The 21,830-nt window shown below is 37.6% G+C and overlaps 1 protein-coding gene across 1 annotated transcript in view; it reads left to right on the forward strand.

Moving 5' to 3' along the window:
- Positions 1-21,518, forward strand: part of LOC142353273 (uncharacterized) — a 121,007-nt gene extending 99,489 nt beyond the window's left edge. Inside the window, exons 20-26 of the mRNA XM_075405504.1 lie at positions 153-678; positions 1,035-1,209; positions 5,784-5,970; positions 10,036-10,165; positions 14,650-14,864; positions 15,656-15,795; positions 20,507-21,518. Coding sequence (XP_075261619.1) covers positions 153-678; positions 1,035-1,209; positions 5,784-5,970; positions 10,036-10,165; positions 14,650-14,864; positions 15,656-15,795; positions 20,507-20,770 — 1,637 coding nt within the window. The 3' untranslated portion in view covers positions 20,771-21,518. The remainder of the gene's footprint in view (positions 1-152; positions 679-1,034; positions 1,210-5,783; positions 5,971-10,035; positions 10,166-14,649; positions 14,865-15,655; positions 15,796-20,506) is intronic.
- Positions 21,519-21,830: the final 312 nt, after the last annotated feature.

The raw sequence follows: 21,830 nt of genomic DNA on the forward strand, positions 1-21,830 counted from the left end.
TTTTCAGTTTATTATTTTGGAATTTCTTCAGTTTGGCCCAAGTGATCAAAACTCTTGCTCTTAACTGCACCTGGGCAATCATTTTCTTGTTATCGCGTGCAACACCGCCATGATTTTTTAAAAAAGTTCTTGTAAATTATTTTTTATTATAGAAGGAGGCAAAAGTAGTCGGGACTCAAAGTACAAGCGAAGTGTGAGTCAACTATCGCCCCCCTACTCGCCTCCACTGGAGAGGGAGAGAGATGGTCGAGACAGAGCAGGAACAGACAACAGAGCCAACAGGGAGTACTGGGACTCTTCTGTGTATCAGCCTTCCAGAACCAGATCAGGAACCACCTCAACCAACGCCTCTTCCAACTATAAGACTACAGGTGACGACTACGACCACGTTTCTAGCCCTCCAACTAGACCCTCAGACTTAGGGGGAGGGTCTGTATTTGGAGGCAACAGCGCCGGTGGGGACAGAGAAACGAACAAGAAAGTTCTAGATGCTCACAGTATCTTCTCGGAGGAGAGCAACGTCTCTAGTTTGAGTGCTCAGTCGGCGCCTGTGGCCAAAACGACCTCAACAGTCTCAGTCTCTGAGCATAAATTGGACCTGATTTCGACTAACAGTGCGAGTGCATCTGCCAATATTAACACTCCAAACTTCACCAATGACGACAACCAATCAAAAGAGTAAGTACCCTCATAATCCTTAGTCATTATATTTTTAACCCCCTGGTGTTATTAATTGCTCTCAAACAAAGTTTGTAGTAATTATATTAGTCCTGTGGTAGACGTATACTCATGTGTGAAGGGTGGTTCTTAGAGTTTGACCCCCACTTCACCCCCCCCCCCCACTCGCCGGTCGTTTCACAGCAATTCGCCCGACGTTAGTCGGTTATGTAACATGTTAATGTTATTCTGAGTAAAAGTAGAACATGCACTTGTGGGGAGATAAAGGTTGTATACACACTACCGTGGGAGATAATTACTAATTGTGATCCGGAAAATGGATGAAGTTTAGGAAGAGCGTTGAATTTTGTGTTTAGCGGTGCCTTGAACACTTCGCTCTCAGAGCACAGACTGACTGCCTCACTGAACGAGGAGGGACGAAGTCTCTCTTTCAACGAAGAGGATGTCTCTATCATCAATGAAGACGGATCTGTCGAGAAGCGCAAGGTCAGCGATCTCGGTACCTCAGGAACTGGAGGCCTCAATGATCAGGTCAGTTGCAATAATAAAAAAAAATGGTACACTTTCTGTAATGCGTTTGCTGGTGAAAAGTTGAACACGACGTTGGATAGTATTTCACAATCGTTATTTGTCTTGTTTTTGCATAACTTTCTTCAGTTGCAAGTTTTATATCCATTGACTCGAAGTTTTGCTTCTGTTTCAATGGCCACAGTCATCTCAAACGGCTATTATTGCGGGCCTAAATTTTCTTTACTTCGTCAAACAATTTTTGTTTTGCTTTAACAAATTGTGCCGCGTTTTTTGAAATTTAGAGAAATATTTTTGACTTCTGCAGCAGCAAGCCGCTCAAAGTGTTTTTAAACAGCGGCACTTTGAAGCAGTTTTTACTTCATTTTTGTGGGGAAATTGGTGTCAAATTGCTCTCAAATAAAGTTTAGCAAATTTATTTGTCCTGTGGTCTTTTTCAATGTGATTTTTGCTTGACCGATTTTTCGTCTGAAACATTTAAGACTTCTCGTCCTGAAAAACGGGATAAACAGGTAGCGCCCAGAGGGCATTAAGTTCATTTATAGCCTTTCATCTCACTTGTCTCCAAGTATGCGATTCACAGAAACTGTTTTGGAGACGTATAATCATGGTTTAAAGAGTTTGACCCCCACCCCCCCCCCAAACACACACACACACAACTTCGCCCCTCTCATTACCCTCCCCCCGCCCCCAATCCCCAACACTGCACATCGTTCAGGCCCTGAGGTCGTGGCCACATGCAACCAACCCTGTGCATCAATCCCCCTCTGCACCCCTTGCCCCGGCTATGCCCCCCTCTGCAACCATTAAGCTAAAGCTAGCCTCACTAAACCGTAGCTATCTACTGACAAAGCCAACCGCGAAACGGTCGTTTGAGAGCAATTCAATCGATGTTGGCCGGTTATGTTTAATAGCCGCACAGGGATAGCTGGGGCTATTGTTGGCGTTCTCTTGGTTTTTTTTATTTCGTCGAGATTTTTGTTACGACCATATGACGTCACAGCTTCAAATCTGCTTTTTGTTCGTTCGTTCATGCAATTTCAACTGAAATGCGTGCATGACGTCTTTTTTAGCCCTCGTTGGAGCTAGTTTTGTTGTTCATTTGCGTGATTAAATTTTAGGTCACACTTGACTTACCTCACTCTCAAAAATGACTTCCTCACTTTGAAATTGACTTTTTTACTTTAATTCAAAGAGATAAGTTCAAATGGGTGTGTGTCACTCTAAATGAATGTTATTGGAGAGCAGCTAATAGAGGCAGCAAAAACTTGTACAGATTTATATTCAAAATATAACATATCAGCCTTCAATGAAAAGAGTACTTTTTTTGGTCTGTCTTTTTTACTGTTTTTTTGAGACTTCAGATCTACGAAGCTATTGCGGCTATTTTCCGGCAATGTGCCAGCTATGTCTTGAATTGTTCTCTCATTCACAATTTTGAGGCGGTAAACTCAATAGGCGAAAGTTTACAACTAAGCGAACGATGAAAATTGGGCCTAATTTCACTTCTTATTAATAGCCGTACTCATCTTCACAGCCATCCATTATAGTGGTCCTAATTTTTTTACTTTGTCGAACAAAATTTTTTTTAGCTCTACCTCATTTGCCATTTTGTCGACCGTTTCCATGAAATCTTTTTGACTTTTCTAGGCTAGTTTTTCTTTTCGCTCATTCTGCTCAAAGTGCTTTTAAACTGCAGCTTCTCAGCAAAGCAATTCAAAATAAACTGATTCAGTATTTTATTTAATGACATCAAAATTGTTTACACTTTAAAATTGTTTTTTTTTTTTTGCTAAAATCAGTTTTTCAGTATTAATTTGTAGCAATTATATTAGTCCTGTCGGTCTTTTTTTATGCGATTTTTCGCTTGACCGATTTTTCGTCTGACGCTTTTGACATTTTTTCATCAAAAACAAGATAAACAGGTAGCGCCCAGCGGGCATTAAGTGCTCTTAGAGTGCTCTTTTTCAGCTCAAATTGTTTTGGAGACTTCTACTTATGTTGTGAAGGGCGGTCCTTAGAGGTTGAAGACACCCCACTGTTCACCACCCCCCAATTGCCCCCCCCACCGCGCTGTTGCCCTCCCCACCCCACTGTTGCCCACCCCCTCCCCAACAGACCCCCGATGTACAATCCCCCCCCGCCTCCCGTGGCTACTGACGAACAACCGATCGCTAACAACACGCAATTTTATACTAATTTTCAAATTTTTGAAAATTTTGTCATTTTTTGTTTTTGTCAGCCCCAGGTGTCAAAAACCTCCTCTAGGGTTTTATATTAGGTTACTGAATATTAGGTTACTACCGATCGCTAACAACACGCAATTTTATACTAATTTTCACAAATTTTTGAAAATTTTTGTCATTTTTTGTTTTTGTCAGCCCCAGGTGTCAAAAACCTCCTCTAGGGTTTTATATTAGGTTACTGAATATTAGGTTACTACCGATCGCTAACAACACGCAATTTTATACTAATTTTCACAAATTTTTGAAAATTTTTGTCATTTTTTGTTTTTGTCAGCCCCAGGTGTCAAAAACCTCCTCTAGGGTTTTATATTAGGTTACTGAATATTAGGTTACTACCGATCGCTAACAACACGCAATTTTATACTAATTTTCACAAATTTTTGAAAATTTTTGTCATTTTTTGTTTTTGTCAGCCCTAGGTGTCAAAAACCTCCTCTAGGGTTTTATATTAGGTTACCGCATAGTTTGTAGCGGTATTGGAATGGTTTCAACATTTTAACATCACGAATTTTTGCTTTTTTTTGACAAAACGTGCAAATTTTTCCAATTTTTTTGACATTTATTTTTTTATCCACTTCTTTCCGGACGCAGGGGCCAGAAAACGTCCTTAAGGGTTTAATAATAAGTTACTGAAAAAATTGTATTTGCCATGGAATAGCTTTCAATATTTTAATTTGACAAATTTTATTTTTTTTAAATAAAATTTGCATTTTTTTCAAGTTTTTGTTGGTTTTTATGGTTCTCCAGCCTCAAGACTGGAGAAACGTCCTCTAGGGTTCAAAAGTAGGTACTGTAAAATTTTTAAGAGTAATGAATTGTTTTTCTTGATTTTAACACCACGTATTTCAGCAATTTTTTTTTACAAAACTTGCAATTTTTAAAATTTTAACATTTATTGTCAGTTTATTATCGCTATTATCAGTTTACTTGTCATTATTGTCATTTATTCTGGTTTTTCAGCCTAACATAAAATATCCGGTAAGGTTTGATAATGAGTTACTGAAAATTGTTTGTTGGCCATGGATTAGTTACAACTTTTATCACAAATTTTAGCAGTTTTTTTGCAACTTCTTTTTTATCAATTTTTTTGAAATTTTTTGTCATTTTTTTTGGCTTCTACAATCTCAACAGCCACATAACCTGCTCTAGAGTTTAAGCTTATGTTACTGCAAAGCGTTTAGATGTAATGAAAGGTTTTTCGAGATTTTAAGATCAGCTATTTTTAAAATTGTTTGCAATTTTTTTTCAAGTTTTTTTGAATCTTTTTGAGTTTTTATCTTTTTCTCCGTCACCAGGGTCCTAGGGACCTCCTCTGAGGCTTTATGAAACATCTGTTGCATAGTCTTTAGGTTCATGGAGTTGTTATCAATATTTTATTTACTCCATCCTTAGCACTTTTTGATAAAATTTAATTTTTTAATTTTTGAAAAATTATTATCATGTCCAAGTCTATGGATGTTTTTGAACCAGTAAAACTTATTAAAGCTTGATATGGCGATACTGGATAGTCTCATGAGACAATGAAATGGTTTTGAAGATTTTAATGTTTTGAATTTTAGCAAGATTTTGTTAAAAATTGCGATTGTTTTCAAATTTTTCGATTGTTTTTGTCCATTTCTGAGTTTAACTATAATTACTAGCCAACGATGTTTTTCAAGTCTTGCGGCTATATTTCGGTGATCTGCCGGGTATATTTGGTGAACGATGTGTTATATTAAGGTCATTTTAAACTGCTGTCATTTTAAACTAAAGCCCGCCAGTCCTGGAGCAATTGCTCCGACGTTATTTGGTTGTTTCTATGTTTTTAATAGCCACACAGCGATAGCTTTTCATTGCTCACTGTTAGTGGAGCGAGTTTTTTCGTTAATTCGCTCGATTAAGTTGATGATCACACCTCCTCACTCTCAAAAATGACTTCCCCACTTTGAAATCGACGTTTCTTCTTTTTAATTCAAAGAGAAGGTCAAGTGAATGGGTGTCACTCGAAATGAAGATTATTTGAGAAAAGCTAATAGAGGCAGCTATGTTTTATGCAGATTCTTAATCAAAATATACCATCTCATCCTTTAACGAAAAGAGGAATTTTTTGGTCTGTCTTACTGTTTTTTAGACTGCTGATCTACGAAGCTATTGCGGCTATTTTCTGGCAATCTTCCAGCTATGTTTTTGACTTGCGTCGACTATTATAAGTTTAATATGTAAGATCAATCGGCCACTATTAGAACAGTCGATGTTGATTTTATATGAATAAAAAGAGCTTTGCTCAGAACTTCAAAGCTTTTTGAAATATTGCAGATTTTTTATGACGTCTGACTTTTTTGTACGTTTCAGGGATCTCTTAGTGACGGAGGGGTAGAAGCAGTGGCTGGTCTCAATGGTAACCAGGACGAGTCTCAAGGAGGAGCTAACGATGCCAACAGTGCTGCCAACAGGAAGAAAAGGAGACAAAGTGCCGCCAGCAAGAAGTTTGGCGCTTTGGCCAGATTCTCAAAGAAGAGCAACAGTCTCAATAGCTTAGGTAGATTAACTATTTTAGTTTTTTGTTCATGGCAACCTAAGTAACTTTTTTCCACATCTTACCCCGAGCTTCCGACCTAGCATAACTTAAATTTGAAATAAGTTGCTGAACTTAATTCGCTGACCAAAGAAGAAAAATTTCAATTTAATAGGTTTTGTCATAATTGTGCGAAAATTGCATTTTTTTAACTATACTCTTGTTTTAAAAAAGTTATATGCCTAGTATTCTACTAGGAACTGATTCAACTTACTGACGGTAATAGATAGTTTTGTCAGAAACAGGAAATGAAGCGGGTGGTAACAACTCCGCTCCTAATCTCAGTAACTGTAAATATGGTGGCCGTGAATTTGATACTCTGAGCAAGGTAAGCGAGGATTCCCGCGAGAATGACAATCAAACAGATGACAACTCCTCCAGGAGATCCAGCGAATCTGGACCTGTGATCAGAATGTACAGAAAGTTATCTCTGGTCGGCTCAGATCTGGCCAAAGAGAGGGCACAAAGCAAGAAAGGTCCAGAAGTTTTTTGTGGTTTTCTTGTTTTTGTTGTGAATCGTAACCTTACATTAGGATTGAGATATCATCTAAAGACGCTTGAAAACTGGGATTTATTGTATTGTAATGAACCATTTCCTCATGAAACTAATTTTATCTTGATAATTTTGTCATATTCAATCATAACACTGGCTTTGAAATTTTTCGTTTGATTTAACAGTGATCATTAGATCCAGCCGGCACAGAAAATCAAGTGCCGTGCAGGTAAAGAAACTTCGAAAGAAAATCAGGCCAAAGTCAGCAAAACGTAACGTGTCTTTTCAAAATGTGGGCCAAATATCGAATAAAGCAGTTCGAAATGTCATACGTAACAGAGAATATCAGAACAGATCTTTCAGCGGTGAAACTGAAAATCGGACATTCGCAGCCTGTAACTTAAAAATGTCAAATGCTGCACAGAAAATGGCGACAGATGCTGCGAGTAATGAAACTATGGGGAAAATAGCGAATGGCCTATATGACACGCGAGGAGTTAAAAAGATAAGATGGGTTTCACTCATCCTTGATCGATACAAGCAGACTAAGAACGTCCACCAAAGACAAAGAATCCGCCAATACCATCTGCCGAAGCCACCCGAGAAGCTTCTGTTTGATTGTAGATATTCATAGTTAATCTATAGCTGTCTACAATAGATATGTAAAAGCTATTACCGGGTTGACACACAATTTTATTTTTTCAGCGGCAGTCATTCAAGGATCAAAGAAAATAGGGATCTTTTCCGTTATTGAGCCCCTCCACCATCGATGTCAGTGACCCCCTTCAGCAGTAATAGTATAGCGTGAAGTTCTATGAGTTCCGACGGGTTCGTTCTTGGAGCATAGTAGGAACTTATTTGAAATGTTTGATATCTTTTGATATCCTTGAATGAAGCGTGAGAATTGTCAATCCGGGTTGTGTGATGAAGAGCCTTTTGTTCTACATTACTATGTCATGTGTTTTTTTGTTCAGATCCAGCATTTGGTCTTAACTATCACTCCATGCTTTTGTACGAATCTGTAATTGTGCGCTCTATTGAGTTATGTGATCCGGAATCCTTTTGAGGTACCTAAAACATACATTCAAAACACTCACTTCAAAATTACTATTGGCTTATATAGCTCTTATTAAAATCGCTCTTCTTGATGAACATATTGCTTCGCTCTCGCTGCTGCTATCGACCACGCATCAAATAACAAAACGGGAAGCTATAATGTTGATATTATTAGAGTTCTTGCCATGAAATTATTGATCGCCGACGGCAATTGTTTATCGCTCTATTGTAGTAAGAATTGATTTTTCGCGAGAAATTTGAAATAATTTTTACAGTCGTTTGTCTTTTTATACAAAATTTTTGCAAACCTTTTACTTATCGAGCGACTTTTATCGAGCTTGTTTTTTAGTAGCGATAGCTAGGGCTATTATTGGCCTCCTCTTCGTTTTATTACAATTCAAAAAATTTGAATTGTATTGGGGCGCTGTCTTTTTAAGATCTGTTCACACATTTTCATGCTTTTTGAAGTCAAATTGGAGTAGTGATTTTGGTCACGCCGAAACAGGAAGTGGAGCGAAAAAGCAAGTGATTTTGCGGTGTGTGTTTAACTCTAATTTTAAAGTACAGTGAGAAAACGGTGTTTGAACAAAAATTTGCTTTCTCGCTTGTGGTTTTTTGTTTACATGAATTTCACTTCGATTTTTACTGATTTCCAATCCATTCATAGTTCACTCTAGGGCTAGTTTTTTGTTAGAACCAAAATTTCATTTCTCGCTAGTGGTTTTTTGTTCACATGCGGTTTTTTTACATTTTGTTTTTTAACTTTTTTTGATCTGATATTTTTAGAAATGGTTTTCCCAATTCACTCATAGTCCGTTCTAGGTATAGTTTTTTGTTTACTCAATGAAAAATCTTTGAATTGAACATCAGGACTTGTCGTGGTATGTTTTTCATTTCTTCAAGATTTTTGTTACGACCATATGACGTCACAACCACTTCAGATCTGCTTTTTCTTCATACGTTCATGCAATTTCAACTGAAGTCCGTGCGTGACGTCATTTCTCACTCTTAGTGGAGCCAGTTTTTTGTTCATACGCGTGATTAAGTTTTTGGTCACACCTCACTCTCAAAAATGACTTCCTCGCGTTGAAATCGACGTTTATTCGCTTTAATTCAAAGAGATAAGGTCAAATGAGTGCATGTAGCATTAACTTATCTAAATATAATTTCAGAACATCAGCAATAACACCGCAGAATTTAACAAAAAGAAGTCTCTCGTTGCTCTGTTTTTGGTTACTGTCTTTTTAAGACTGCAGATCGACGAAGCTATTGCAGCTATTTTCTGGTAATCTGCCAGCTATGTTTATTTTGCGCCTTCTTTATAATTCTTTTGTCCATAATCTTAAGTAGCTGAACTCAAATAGCCCTGCTACAAATTTACAAAACGTCAAATGAAAAATGAAACGAAATTCTTTTTGAAACGAATCTTGTTAATAATTGCTCTCGAACGAAGTTTGAAGCATTTTTTTGTAAACCTATGTGCCTTTTAGAAAATTGTTGCATAACTGTTTTGTTGTAGAAAATTCGTTGTGACTTTTACCGCCTTGACTTTCCGCGTTTTGAGTGATCTAAAGTTCCCTCAATTACAATTTCAAGCAGCTGAACTCACTTGGCGGCAATTTAATACTAAAAGTCAAATGAAAAGTGCGCCAAAACTGTTGCCATTTTTAACCTTAAATCTTAGTGGTATATATTAACATTTAATAAGGGTATTTGAAGCCCCCTAGTGAATTTTTGAGCCCCCCCCCCACCGACTGAAGCAGGCTGCAATTGATTAGAGCTCCCACTAGTCGTTCGAGAGCAATTCTTTCGGCGTTAGTCGGTTTTGTTTTCACTAATTATCAGATTTTTAGCTGAACTGCTGGGTTAATTTTTGATAAAAAATCAGCTTACCTCACTCTTTAAATGACTATCACTAATTTTAAGGTAATCTGAGGTCTATCTAAACCATTTAAAGGGCAGTAAAGGACTTATATAATTATCGCTGTTGTTCATAATAAGGCCTTGTGAGTGGGGATGAAATGAGCAACCGAACTTATCGAATTGTTAAATAATTCCTATAGATTGCATTGGCACTCTCCGACTTTTCGTCAATTTAGCTGACAGCTATGTTTTTGTTTTGAATAGCCTGTTTGAATTTTTGATTGGTAAAAATTTTTTGTTGATAATTTCGTAATGGGGATTATTGGGTGTTTTTTTTCACATGAGTGAATTGTCAAAACATCAACAGTTACTATGTAATTAGTTAGAAACACTAGGCTGCGTAAACCGAGAGCAAATGAGTTGAGTTTTCGTATTGTTGCAACGGAGCCTTGACCATAACAGAACGTAATCGACATCAATTCTGAACAATAGTTCGGACTCGTTGATCAATTCATCTATCAATCCGAATTGTGCCTTTTAATTGATTTGTGTCTGTTTTTGGTAACAAAGTTAATTACATCAAAATGTTAGACATTTATTATGCGTATGTGTGTTAGATCGTAAACAAAAGCTGGCCATTCAGAGGACGGAAGAGGTGGGATTCCACACAGAAGAGAACTTCTTGGAGAGGATGGGAAGTCAGGAGAGCAGTGATGTAGCAGTCAGGCAATCCGTAGCCTCTGATCCGTAAGTTTAATAAAGTGTCCCGAAGATGAGGTGTACAATTCAAGACAATTAGGGGCCAGATGGCCTTGGGTTGTAGGCAAGAGGCTGCGGCTCGACGAGCTCAAAGTTTGGACAAAGGTTTGATCGCACTCTTCCTTCTGGCCCATACTTGTTTTGGATCAAGGACCTCAACCTGGGCCAGCAATCAATGTACTCACACCAATTTTTGGTTCCTCCGAAACAAAATTTTGAGATAATACTTTTTTGAAACTATTATGCGCTATTGTTAAATAATTGTTAACTCCACTTTTCATCAGTTAATACGATGGCAATTTGTGTTAACTTTTCTCCAAAACAGTGACTTTATCTCAATGAGTTTATGCTGTCAGTGCTATCAAATTTTTTCTTTATATGTCTAGAATTGTCCATCAATTTAGCGTTTTCTGCAATTCAGTCTAACAAAAAGCATGAGTGCTTTAGCTGAACTAATTTTGGCAGATTTATTTTTTTCCACAATTTTTCTTTTAATTTCTAATTTTTAATAGCCGCCCTCAGCTTCTCAGCAGGCTATTATTGCGTTCCCTTTTTTACTTCGGTGAGTAAAAATTTGTTTCACTTCACCTCATTTTGCCGCTTTTTCCACATTTTGCGTGGAATCTCGTTGACTTCTGTAGGCTAGTTTCATGCTCCGCTCATTCTGCTCAAAGTTCTTTTAAACAGCAGTTGCTCAGCACAGCAATCTCAAATGAACAATCGAGTCATAAAAACGAAAAAAATAGAAACGGCGTAGAGCCCAATTTAGATGACCGGTACTTTGTTCTTTTAAGTCTCAGGTAACATCTAATTTTTAATTGCATTGACGATAGCCCCCGCATCCTCTCATTAAGTAACAGGAGTTTGTCTAACAACAAAATGAAATCAAAGTATTTCGAACTTCTAAAAATGTTTTCATCATTTTTTTTTCTAAAAATGTTTTCAATAAACGTACATCAATTTTTAATAGCCGCACAGCGATAGCTGGGCTATTATTGGCCTTCTCTTGGTTTTTTTTATTTCGTCGTCATGATTTTTGTTACGACCATATGACGTCACAGCCACTGTTTGTTCATTCGTTCATGCAATTTCAACTGAATTGCATGTGTGACGTCATTTTTCGCTCTTAGTGGAGCGAGTTTTTTTGTTCATGCGCGTGATTAAATTTTTGGTCACACTTGACTTGCCTCACTCTCAAAATGACTTCCTCACTTTGAAATTGACTTTTATTTACTTCAATTCAAAGAGATATGGTCAAATGGGTGTATGTCGCTCTAAATGAAGACTCTTTGAGAGCATCTAATAGAGGCAGCAAAAACTTATACAGATTTTGATCAAAATATAACATATCGGCCTTCAATGAAAAGATGAAATTTTTTTGGTCTGTCTTTTTTACTGTTTTTTTAGACTGTCGATCTACGAATCTATTGCGGCTATTTTCTGGCAATCTGCCAGCTATGTTTTACATTTCTTCTATTCTGTCAATCCTAAACAGGGTTATGGCAATCAGTGCCATGGCATGTTTTACTATGTAATGGCATATGATCTGTAACTGAGGGAGCATAAAGTATTGGGGTGACAATCGGAGAAAAGGCGTTTTTTCCTGAATAGCTTCAATATCAATAGCTGAGCGGAGCTCTATTGCGGTGTTCGTGGTATTTTTGGTTTTGTCGTCATCCGTTCTTTTTTCGTCGTTTTTGCCTTTAATCACACAGCAGAGCTGAAAGTAAAATGTTCTGAATGACTTTTTCCTCTCACTAACAGCATTTGCTCGCGTGACGTCAGTTCTCTCTGCTAGTAAAAGATTGTTGTCATTTGCGTGATTAGATTTTCATCATGCGTGATTTCCCTCTCAGGAAAATAATTGTTGCACTTTAAAACTTAAGTTTTTTAAAACTTAATTACTTTTGTTCTTTAAAACGCTAATAAAGAGATTTCTGCGGATTGAATTTTACAATCTTAGCGTTTTACTTTGTCGATGGATGTTTTAAACATAGATTTTTGAATGGCGTCAATAACTTTTTTTCAACCTATATCCGTATCTGTTTCTATCTCTATTATAGGCACGAAAGTATTTCGCAGCTATTACGGCAATCTGTCGGTTATTTTTTTAAATAGGTGTCATATCAATAGCTAAGCGGAGCTATTGTTGGCCTGGCCATCTCGGTTTTTTATTTTGCCTATGCACGCTCACTTCAATTCAGCTTTTGTTTATTTATGGCCGCACAGCGATAACTTGGGTTATTATTGGCCTTCTCTTGGTTTTTTTATTTCGTCGTCAAAATTTTTGTTACGACCATCTGACGTCACAACCACTTCAAATCTCTTTTTTGTTAATTCTTTGAAGCAATTTCTTTTGCAATTTCATTTGAAGTGCGTGCGTGACGTCATTTTTCGCCCATAGTGGAACCAGTTTTTTTGTTCATTTGCGTGATTAAATAGTTGTTCACTCGTGACTTGCCTCACTCTCAAAATGACTTCCTCACTTTGAAATTGACTTTTATTTACTTCAATTCAAAGAGATATGGTCAAATGGGTGTATGTCGCTCTAAATGAAGACTCTTTGAGAGCATCTAATAGAGGCAGCAAAAACTTATACAGATTTTGATCAAAATATAACATATCGGCCTTCAATGAAAAGATGAAATTTTTTTGGTCTGTCTTTTTTACTGTTTTTTTAGACTGTCGATCTACGAATCTATTGCGGCTATTTTCTGGCAATCTGCCAGCTATGTTTTACATTTCTTCTATTCTGTCAATCCTAAACAGGGTTTTGGCAATCAGTGCCATGGCATGTTTTACTATGTAATGGCATTTGATCTGTAACTGAGGGAGCATAAAGTATTGGGGTGACAATCGGAGAAAAGGCGTTTTTTCCTGAATAGCTTCAATATCAATAGCTGAGCGGAGCTCTATTGCGGTGTTCGTGGTATTTTTGGTTTTGTCGTCATCCGTTCTTTTTTCGTCGTTTTTGCCTTTAATCACACAGCAGAGCTGAAAGTAAAATGTTCTGAATGACTTTTTCCTCTCACTAACAGCATTTGCTCGCGTGACGTCAGTTCTCTCTGCTAGTAAAAGATTGTTGTCATTTGCGTGATTAGATTTTCATCATGCGTGATTTCCCTCTCAGGAAAATAATTGTTGCACTTTAAAACTTAAGTTTTTTAAAACTTAATTACTTTTGTTCTTTAAAACGCTAATAAAGAGATTTCTGCGGATTGAATTTTACAATCTCAGCGTTTTACTTTCTCGATGGATGTTTTAAACATAGATTTTTGAATGGCGTCAATAACTTTTTTTCAACCTATATCCGTATCTGTTTCTATCTCTATTATAGGCACGAAAGTATTTCGCAGCTATTACGGCAATCTGTCGGTTATTTTTTTAAATAGGTGTCATATCAATAGCTAAGCGGAGCTATTGTTGGCCTGGCCATCTCGGTTTTTTATTTTGCCTATGCACGCTCACTTCAATTCAGCTTTTGTTTATTTATGGCCGCACAGCGATAACTGGGGTTATTATTGGCCTTCTCTTGGTTTTTTTATTTCGTCGTCAAAATTTTTGTTACGACCATCTGACGTCACAACCACTTCAAATCTCTTTTTTGTTAATTCTTTGAAGCAATTTCTTTTGCAATTTCATTTGAAGTGCGTGCGTGACGTCATTTTTCGCCCATAGTGGAACCAGTTTTTTTGTTCATTTGCGTGATTAAATAGTTGTTCACTCGTGACTTACCTCGCTCTCAAAAATGTTTTTCTCACTTTGAAATTGACTTTTTTTACTTTAATTCAAATGAGATGGGGTCAAGTGAACGTGTGATACTCCAAATGAAGGTTGTTGGAGAGCAGCTAATAGAGGCAGCAATAATTTATACAGATTCCTAATCAAAATATAACATCTCAGCCTTCAATGAAAAGACTATATTTTTTGGTCTGTCATTTCTTCTGTTTTAGATCTACAAAGCTATTGCGGCTATTTTCTGGCAATCTGCCAGCTATGTTTCATTCGTGAAATTTTAAGACTTATGTGCGTGACATCAATAAATCCCATTTTTACGCTTGAACTCCGACGTACCACACTCACAGTTTCAACTGAGTGGGTTTTAAATTCATTTTGAAGTTTTACTTAATGGAACGAATATTGTCAAGGTCATAAAAGCAAAATAAAAAGAAACGAGATGACAAGCAAATAGTCCTAGTCCATTATCAGAGTTAATTAGACCAACTGCTAATTGGTATTATCTTCAGGCTAAATGGCCTCTTTGGTCTAGAAGCTAAATTCAGCAGAAAGTTATCAAATTGACTAAAAATGCGCTCTCTAAATTAGAAACTTTTTACCTTTTTAAAGATGTCTATCAGTTTATCTTTTCTTTTCGATCCCAATGGATATCAAGGTGGTCAGTCGCTATTTTTGGCAATCGGCCAGTCCAATGAGGGATTGGCTTAATTTTATTGCAAAAGCCCACTTTGTAGGATGCTACAATCGCAGCTTCGTCTGCCACCGGAACACAAGCTGACCAATTTCGTAGAGGAGTTGGGTCCAGGGCAACTGGTCGGCAGACAGGTGCTGGGGTCTCCTTGCCTTGGGAGTATCCAGGTGGGGTTTTCAGTCAAGAAGGGAATCCTGGAACTGGAGATCATACGTGCACGAGGTCTCATGGTCAAACCCGGAGCCAGGAACTACCCAGGTACATCCAGCTAAACCTAAGCATGCTGTAGATATCAGTTAGACACGATATCCTTTTAATCGGTTCATCCTTATAATTTTAAGTTGGAAAAAAGATTCCTTTTGGGGAATCGTTTGGAAAAAGGGAATCGTTTCCTTCCAAAAAAATTGCTCACGGGCGAAGAGGGAGTGAACAATTCAGAAAAACGAAAAACGGCTTTGCGGCCTTGAAGTGTTAATCAGATGATCACTTAATCTTCCGGTGACATTGTTGAACTAAAATAAGCTCATATGGATTGGTAATACTAGCAATGGGTATATAATATGAAGTGTTACACAATTAGTGATTTATTAATTGCTCTTGAACGCAGTTTATAGCAATTATAGTAAACGTGTGTGTCTTTTTTTATGCAAAATTTTCGCTTGACGGTTTTGACTTTTCGAGTGACTTTTACGCCCTTGACTTTTTGCATTTCGCGTGATCTAAAATTCTCTCTCAATCACAATTTCAAGCAGCTGAACTCAATTGGCGGCAATTTAATACTAAAAGTCAAATGAAAAGTGCGCCGACACTGGTGCCATTTTTTTACTTTAAATCTTAATAGTGGTATATGTTAACCTCTAATGTGGTTATTTGAAGCCCACTATAGAACTTCTTAGTCCCATTTAGGCTACCCCCCCCCCCCCCCCCCCCCCACCGACTGAAGCAGGCTGCAATTGATTAGAGCTCCCACTAGTCGTTCAAGAGCAATTCTTCCGACGTTTAGTCGGTTATGTTTTTGATTGGCAAAAGACTATGTGTTATGTTGTTAGCTCCTTTCGTGAAAGTGTACCTGATGAAGGGGAAGGTGTGTGTGGCCAAAGCAAAGACAAAGTCAGCCAGGAACACCCTGGACCCTCTCTACCAATCCCAGATCACATTCGAAGAGGATCCCCAAGGAAAACTGATACAGGTAAGCTGACTGTCGTCGATACGCGCATAATTAATAGCAATATCTGAACTATTACTGGCCTACTCTTGGATTTTTATTTCGTCAAGATTTTTGTTATAACCTTATGATGTCACTCACTTGAAGTCAGCTTTTGCTCATTCAGTCATGTAATCTTTGGACAGATTTGCGTGTACGTGACGTCATTTTTCACTCTTATTTGGGCGAGTTTTTTTCTTCATTCGCATGATTAAATTTTCGGTCAAACGAACTACTCACTCAAATGGACTTTTCCTATCTCAAATTGGTTTTGTTTACTTTAATTGAATGCACTGATGTCAACTGAGGATATATAATTGAATATTATTTGAGGACAGCTGTACAGTGCATCAATTAAAGACATTACAATTAGAAAAAAAAATTTAAATTGATTTAAGCCTCGTTCTTTCGTAGAACCTTGAGGATCAGGGGCTACAAAGCTATCGCCGCTGCAATTTTCTGGCAGCTATGTTACCCAAGTATGTGTCTTTTCTCATATTGACAATGACACTTAACTGAAAATTGCTGAGAATTACATTAGAGAAGCTCTCTTCTTGCAGAAGCTTTTTGTTGCGAGCAACAACACTCTGGCCACCTGACTCTGCAGTGTAGTCAACTCAGCCGGCTATTATAGCGCTCCTATTTTTTTTTTACTTATTCGAACTTTTTTCGCTTTACCCATATTGCCGCTTTTTCGACATTTTGCGTGAAATCTCTTTGACTTATCTAGGCTAGTTTTACTCTTCTGGCATTCTGCTCAAAGTCCTTTTAAACAGCAGCTGCTCTGCAAAGCAATTCAAAATGAAGAGAGTCAGTATATAAAAAAATCAAAGTCAGATATAGAAACGGGATAAACCCATCAAGCCCATTTTTAGATGCCCGGTACTTGAACTTTGTTCTCATAAGTTTTAGTTACTATCTATAATGCTTATTGGTATTGATACTAGACTCTGTAGCCTCTCACTGAGAGACAGGAGTATGTTCAGTTACGATATGACATCAAAATAAATCGCACTTAAAAATGTTTTATACAAAAATCAATTTTTGTTGATGTTTTTCTTTCAATACCAATAGAGTTATGGGAATCAACGGCGGCTTTTTTTCCGGCCATCTGATGCCAACTGAGGATATTCAATTGAATATTATTTGAGTACAGCTGTACAGTGCTTCAATTAAAGACATTACAATTAGGAAAAAATTTTGAAATTGATTTAAGCCTCCTTCTTTCTTAGAACCTTGAGGATCAGGGTCTACAAAGCTATCGCCGCTGCAATTTTCTGGCAGCTAGGTTGCCCAAGTATGGGTCTTTTCTCAAATTTTTTATCAAAAATATTGACGGTGACACTTTACTGAAAATTGCTGAGAATTATGTTAGAGAAGTTCTCTTCTTGCAGAAGCTTTTTGTTGCAAGCAACAACACTCTGGCCACCTGACTCTGCAGTGTAGTCGACTCCATTAAATGGCGCCCGCTTGTTGTTGTTTTTAATTGCTGTCGAACAAAATTTTTTGAGCAAAATTTTTGCTTCTTTAACAGTGGCCTTTAATCCCGTGATTTTTTGCGTTTTGCTCAATCTAAATTTCTCTCATTCATGATTAATTGCTCTCGAATGAGAAGCAATTATTGTAAACATGTGTTTGTCTTTTGTGCAGATTTATCAATTGGCCGTTTTTGCGCTTTTTTTGTACAATTATCTTTGACTTTTTGTGATTTTTTCACGCACTTCTTGATTTTTGAGCGATTTCAATTGCTGTCAATCCAAAATAAAGTTTGTTGTGCAAACATAACCGATTGTTAGAGAGATGATAAAGATGATGATAGGGCCGTGATAGTGGATTGCTCAATGCGTCTGTCGGGGTGGTGGAAGATGAATCAGGAGCTGAATCAGGATGTTCGTGATTTTTTCGCGCACTTGATTTTTGGGCGATTTCAATTGCTGTCAATCCAAAATAAAGCTTGTTATTCAAACATAACCGAATGTTAGAGAGATGATAAAGATGCTGACAAGGCCCTGATAGTGGATTGCTCATTGCGTCTGTCGGGGTGGTGGAAGGTGAATCTGGAGGTCGGTGTTCGAACGCTCCCTTCATCTGATGTTTTTGAATCCATAAAGAAAAATTTATCTAGGCTACAATTAATTGCCCCGCCTGTCATTCGAGAGCAAGTTTCCCAATCTCCCACTAAAGCAGGCTGATATATATGTGAGCTCCCTGTGGTTGTTCGAGAAAGATTCTTCCGACGTTAACTGGTTATATTTTAATCCTATCGTCGGTCAGTGGGGTCAACGGTGGCCATTTCCGGCAACCCACCGGCTGTTTTTATTTCTATTGACTCTGATCAATTTTTTATAGCTGCGAAGCTGTAAGATGAGTGGAGTTATATTATGGTGCGCTTGGTTTTTACGACTCGAAGAGGAGTATTGAGATTCTACAGGTTTTTTTTAGCAGAAAGCAAGTTTGTTCATGACTTGAATTTTGACTTCTTTCTGTTCCAGCGTTTACCTCCCTTTTTGATTGTTGTCTTCTGCTTTCGAACGTTGGACTTTAACAGTAGCTTTGTTTGTAATGTATAGTAATTAGGAACTGCTGGTAATGTTCAAGGTGAAGAGGTCATTTTGAGATTTTTTATTCCTATATAAGTCACCCCTAATTATCTAAACTACACCGCACAACCCCCCCCCCCCCCCACCACCTATCTACCCCCCCCCCCAACACCTACCTACCCGCACCCCCCCCCTCCCCAACTTACATCCACTTACCCCCTTCCTTCACCTAGCTACCCCCAACTACCCCAGCACTACCCACCTCCCCAACCTATCTACCCACCCACCCCACCTAGCTCCCCCGCACCTAAAAATTGTCGGCATTTTTAAAATACTTTAATGTGGTTTGTTGGGCTACTTTTGTTTTTTTTCTCTTGTCTATTTTGATGTTCTGATTTCGGTAAGGTTAGGTTAGAGATTATAATGCACAATGATTCGAGTCGTTTCGGGTATTCTACCGGCTATGTTTTTTGTTTTGTCGTCTGATGCTCTTTTTCGTTTTACTTTTGTTCACACATCAAAGCTGAAAAGTCAAATTTTCTGAATGACTTCTTTCTCTCACTAACAGCGTTTGCTTGCGTGACGTCATTTCTTACTCTCTCTAGAAAAAGTATTTAAGGGGTTTGCGTAATTAGAATTTGATCATACGTGACTTACCTCACTCAATAAAATGACTTTTGCACTTTGAAACTGAAGTTTAATTTGAATTAGTTTAAGGTCACAGGAACTCATATGTGCAGTAAAGGTCCCTAATAAAAGGCTTTGTGAAATGAATTTCAATAAGCTTTATTCATTTATGGTTGAATGTTTTTACCTAGCATTTTGAGCGGCGTCGATTTTTCAATTTAGATCTGTATCTGTTTCTATCTGTTATACGGCACGCAAATTTTTTTTTTTTCGCAGCTATTCCGGCAATCTGACGGCTATGTTAAAATTGTTTTTTTTTACTAGTTTAGATAACTTTTAGAGTATGAATCGATTTGCTGCTTACAGTTTTTCGATGGAACGATAACAGTCCGAGCTTCTCTTGTGTGTTAAGAAATATCTTTGTGCTCCTGTTATCTGAGAGTTTATTGTAGTTGAGGAAGGTATGTTTTGTAGGGGTAGTTTGCTGTTTGCTCAAATTGAAAGTCAGAAGAGCAGAGCTATAATGAGCTGATCGTTTTCAGGTGCAGGTGCAATTTTTAGTGTAGGAAAATTTTCTTAATGCAACGACAGTTCTTATTGCTTTTGTAGTAGATACTAGCAGTCCCGATTTTCTGTATATATTGTTAGTTTTTGTTGAGTAAAATTGGTTTGGAGCTTTTTATAATTCGAATCTTCTGTGCATTTCTGGAGTATGGGGACAATTTTTTCAAGTGGCAGATTGGTTAACCGTCGCATTTGACCTATAATAAAAAGAAGTCAAACTGGTTACTCAAAACTTTCGTGACTTGTTCTAATGACGTTTCTTTCGCTCTTTATTTCACGTTTGATTGAGTAATTATGGTCGTACTAAAAGAAGGGCAGCAAAGTACACCTCTACTGCAAACCTCATTTTTCAAGGACCTCATTTTTCCCTAATTCCATTTTTTTAAATGCTTATTTGTACTTACTTTGGTGCAGATTATCTGGAAGCACAATTCTGGGGTTTTAATATTTTTCTTTGGAATGTGAATACTGGCTTAAGGTGTTAAGTTTATACCAACCGATGTTTCGTTTCCGGAGTCTTCGGCTATGTCTGTTTAATTTACAGCCACTGTTTTAAATTTTTGATACTTGAATTCAATGGCAATATTTACATACAACCTTGGCGACAGCAAAACATTTAAACATCTCTCTGAATTCATCAGACCTTAATTAATATTTTGTTCAAAGATTTGTTGTTGAGGATATTTGTAGGTACGCAAGTGTTATGTTCACGAGGAAAAGGAATTATATATTATCCTGGTACTATTGGGCTGCTGTCAACATTTTCTATGTATAGTTAACCTGTTATTTATTGCAATTTCAAAAGTTCGAGGATAGAGCGTTTGTTAAATTTTAAGTCATTTTGCAATGCTATATAGAATTGAATTATGGGGTGTTCGTAGTCACAACTGAATTCGTCAAATTTTACTGCATGCAGTTTTTTTGTCTTTTATTTATGAAACAATGGGAAGCATATTTTTGTATAGATCTCAGTGTGGGGAGACTACGGGCGAATGGACAGACGCTACTTCATGGGGGTGGCCCAGGTAGCTCTGGACGAACTGGATCTGAGTGGGATCGTGATTGGTTGGTACAAGTTGTTCACGACCTCCTCCCTCGCCGAACACAGACATCATCAAGCATCATCATCATCATCAACTACAGCAGTCTCTTCTACCACCATTACTACGGACACCCTCGCCACAACTAACACGACCAGTGCTGCTCTTGTTACTACTCCTACTAGATAGAAGCACCCCCCCCCCCTCCCTCCTCACTACACGACACAAACAACGTCGGATAGAGTATAAACAACCTCGCAGACCCTTGGACGGAAACTGTCACTCAATACAATACGACTTCTACAGTTAACCAGCAAGTCGTTCATTCTGCCTTCGACCAAAAAGAAAATTTCTATATTCACTCTGCGAATTGAGAAGTTAAAATGCATTATGTTCTCCTGTCATTTAATCAGGCGGGTACCGAAATGAATGAAAGCATTTTACAGAGTTGCGATTGCTCAACGATGGGAATCTTACTCATGTATATTATGTCATGTCGTGCTGTGTTGAATGGTTTCGTCTGATAACATTGTCTTTTCATCGGTAAAATCCGAAAATATTGGGAGTATAAGAATGGCTGCAGTGTGGACGAATAATGAGAAAATCAGCGTACAGTTTCATCATTCTAGAGGCCTAATTTATCAAATACATCAGCATTCGTGTACTTCTCATAATACGCAGTTTACACCTACTTAGTACGTACAATTTGACAATTGATTACGATAGACGACATTACAAGAGATTATTCAAGTAGAAAGATACAAAAAGGGAACAAATTGGCGTGAAGTAACAGACGAAAGAAATTTCTGGATCAGGATTCAATTTGAATGTGATTTTTTAAGTTCATATTTGCAATTATCAATTTTCGTTAATACATTCAATTGTATTGGGCTCAATACTAATTTTCCATTGAGTTTACTTTCATATCATCCGATAAGCTTCTATGTCAAGACAGCAAATAATTGATATAGTTGATTTTAGTGGGCATAATTCAAAGAGCAAGGCCTATTAATTGATGTGTTTTGCAGCCTCGACAGCAACATTTATTCGGCGGCTAAAAACTATTTCCGTGAAAACTCTGTTTTCAAAACCATGCGTGAAAAAACTAATGCGTGTTTTGCAATAATATTGTTTCACAAACCTGATAAGAACAAGGGGGTACTAGCCACAACAATTCTTGCATTGATAACGGCCTGATAACAAAACAACAGAAAGTACCAGAGGGCTAATCGTTTAAGATATCATGTGA

This window comes from Convolutriloba macropyga, chromosome 14 (genome assembly GCF_964194025.1).
Source record: "Convolutriloba macropyga chromosome 14, txConMacr16.3, whole genome shotgun sequence".
Lineage (NCBI taxonomy): Eukaryota > Metazoa > Xenacoelomorpha > Acoela > Convolutidae > Convolutriloba > Convolutriloba macropyga.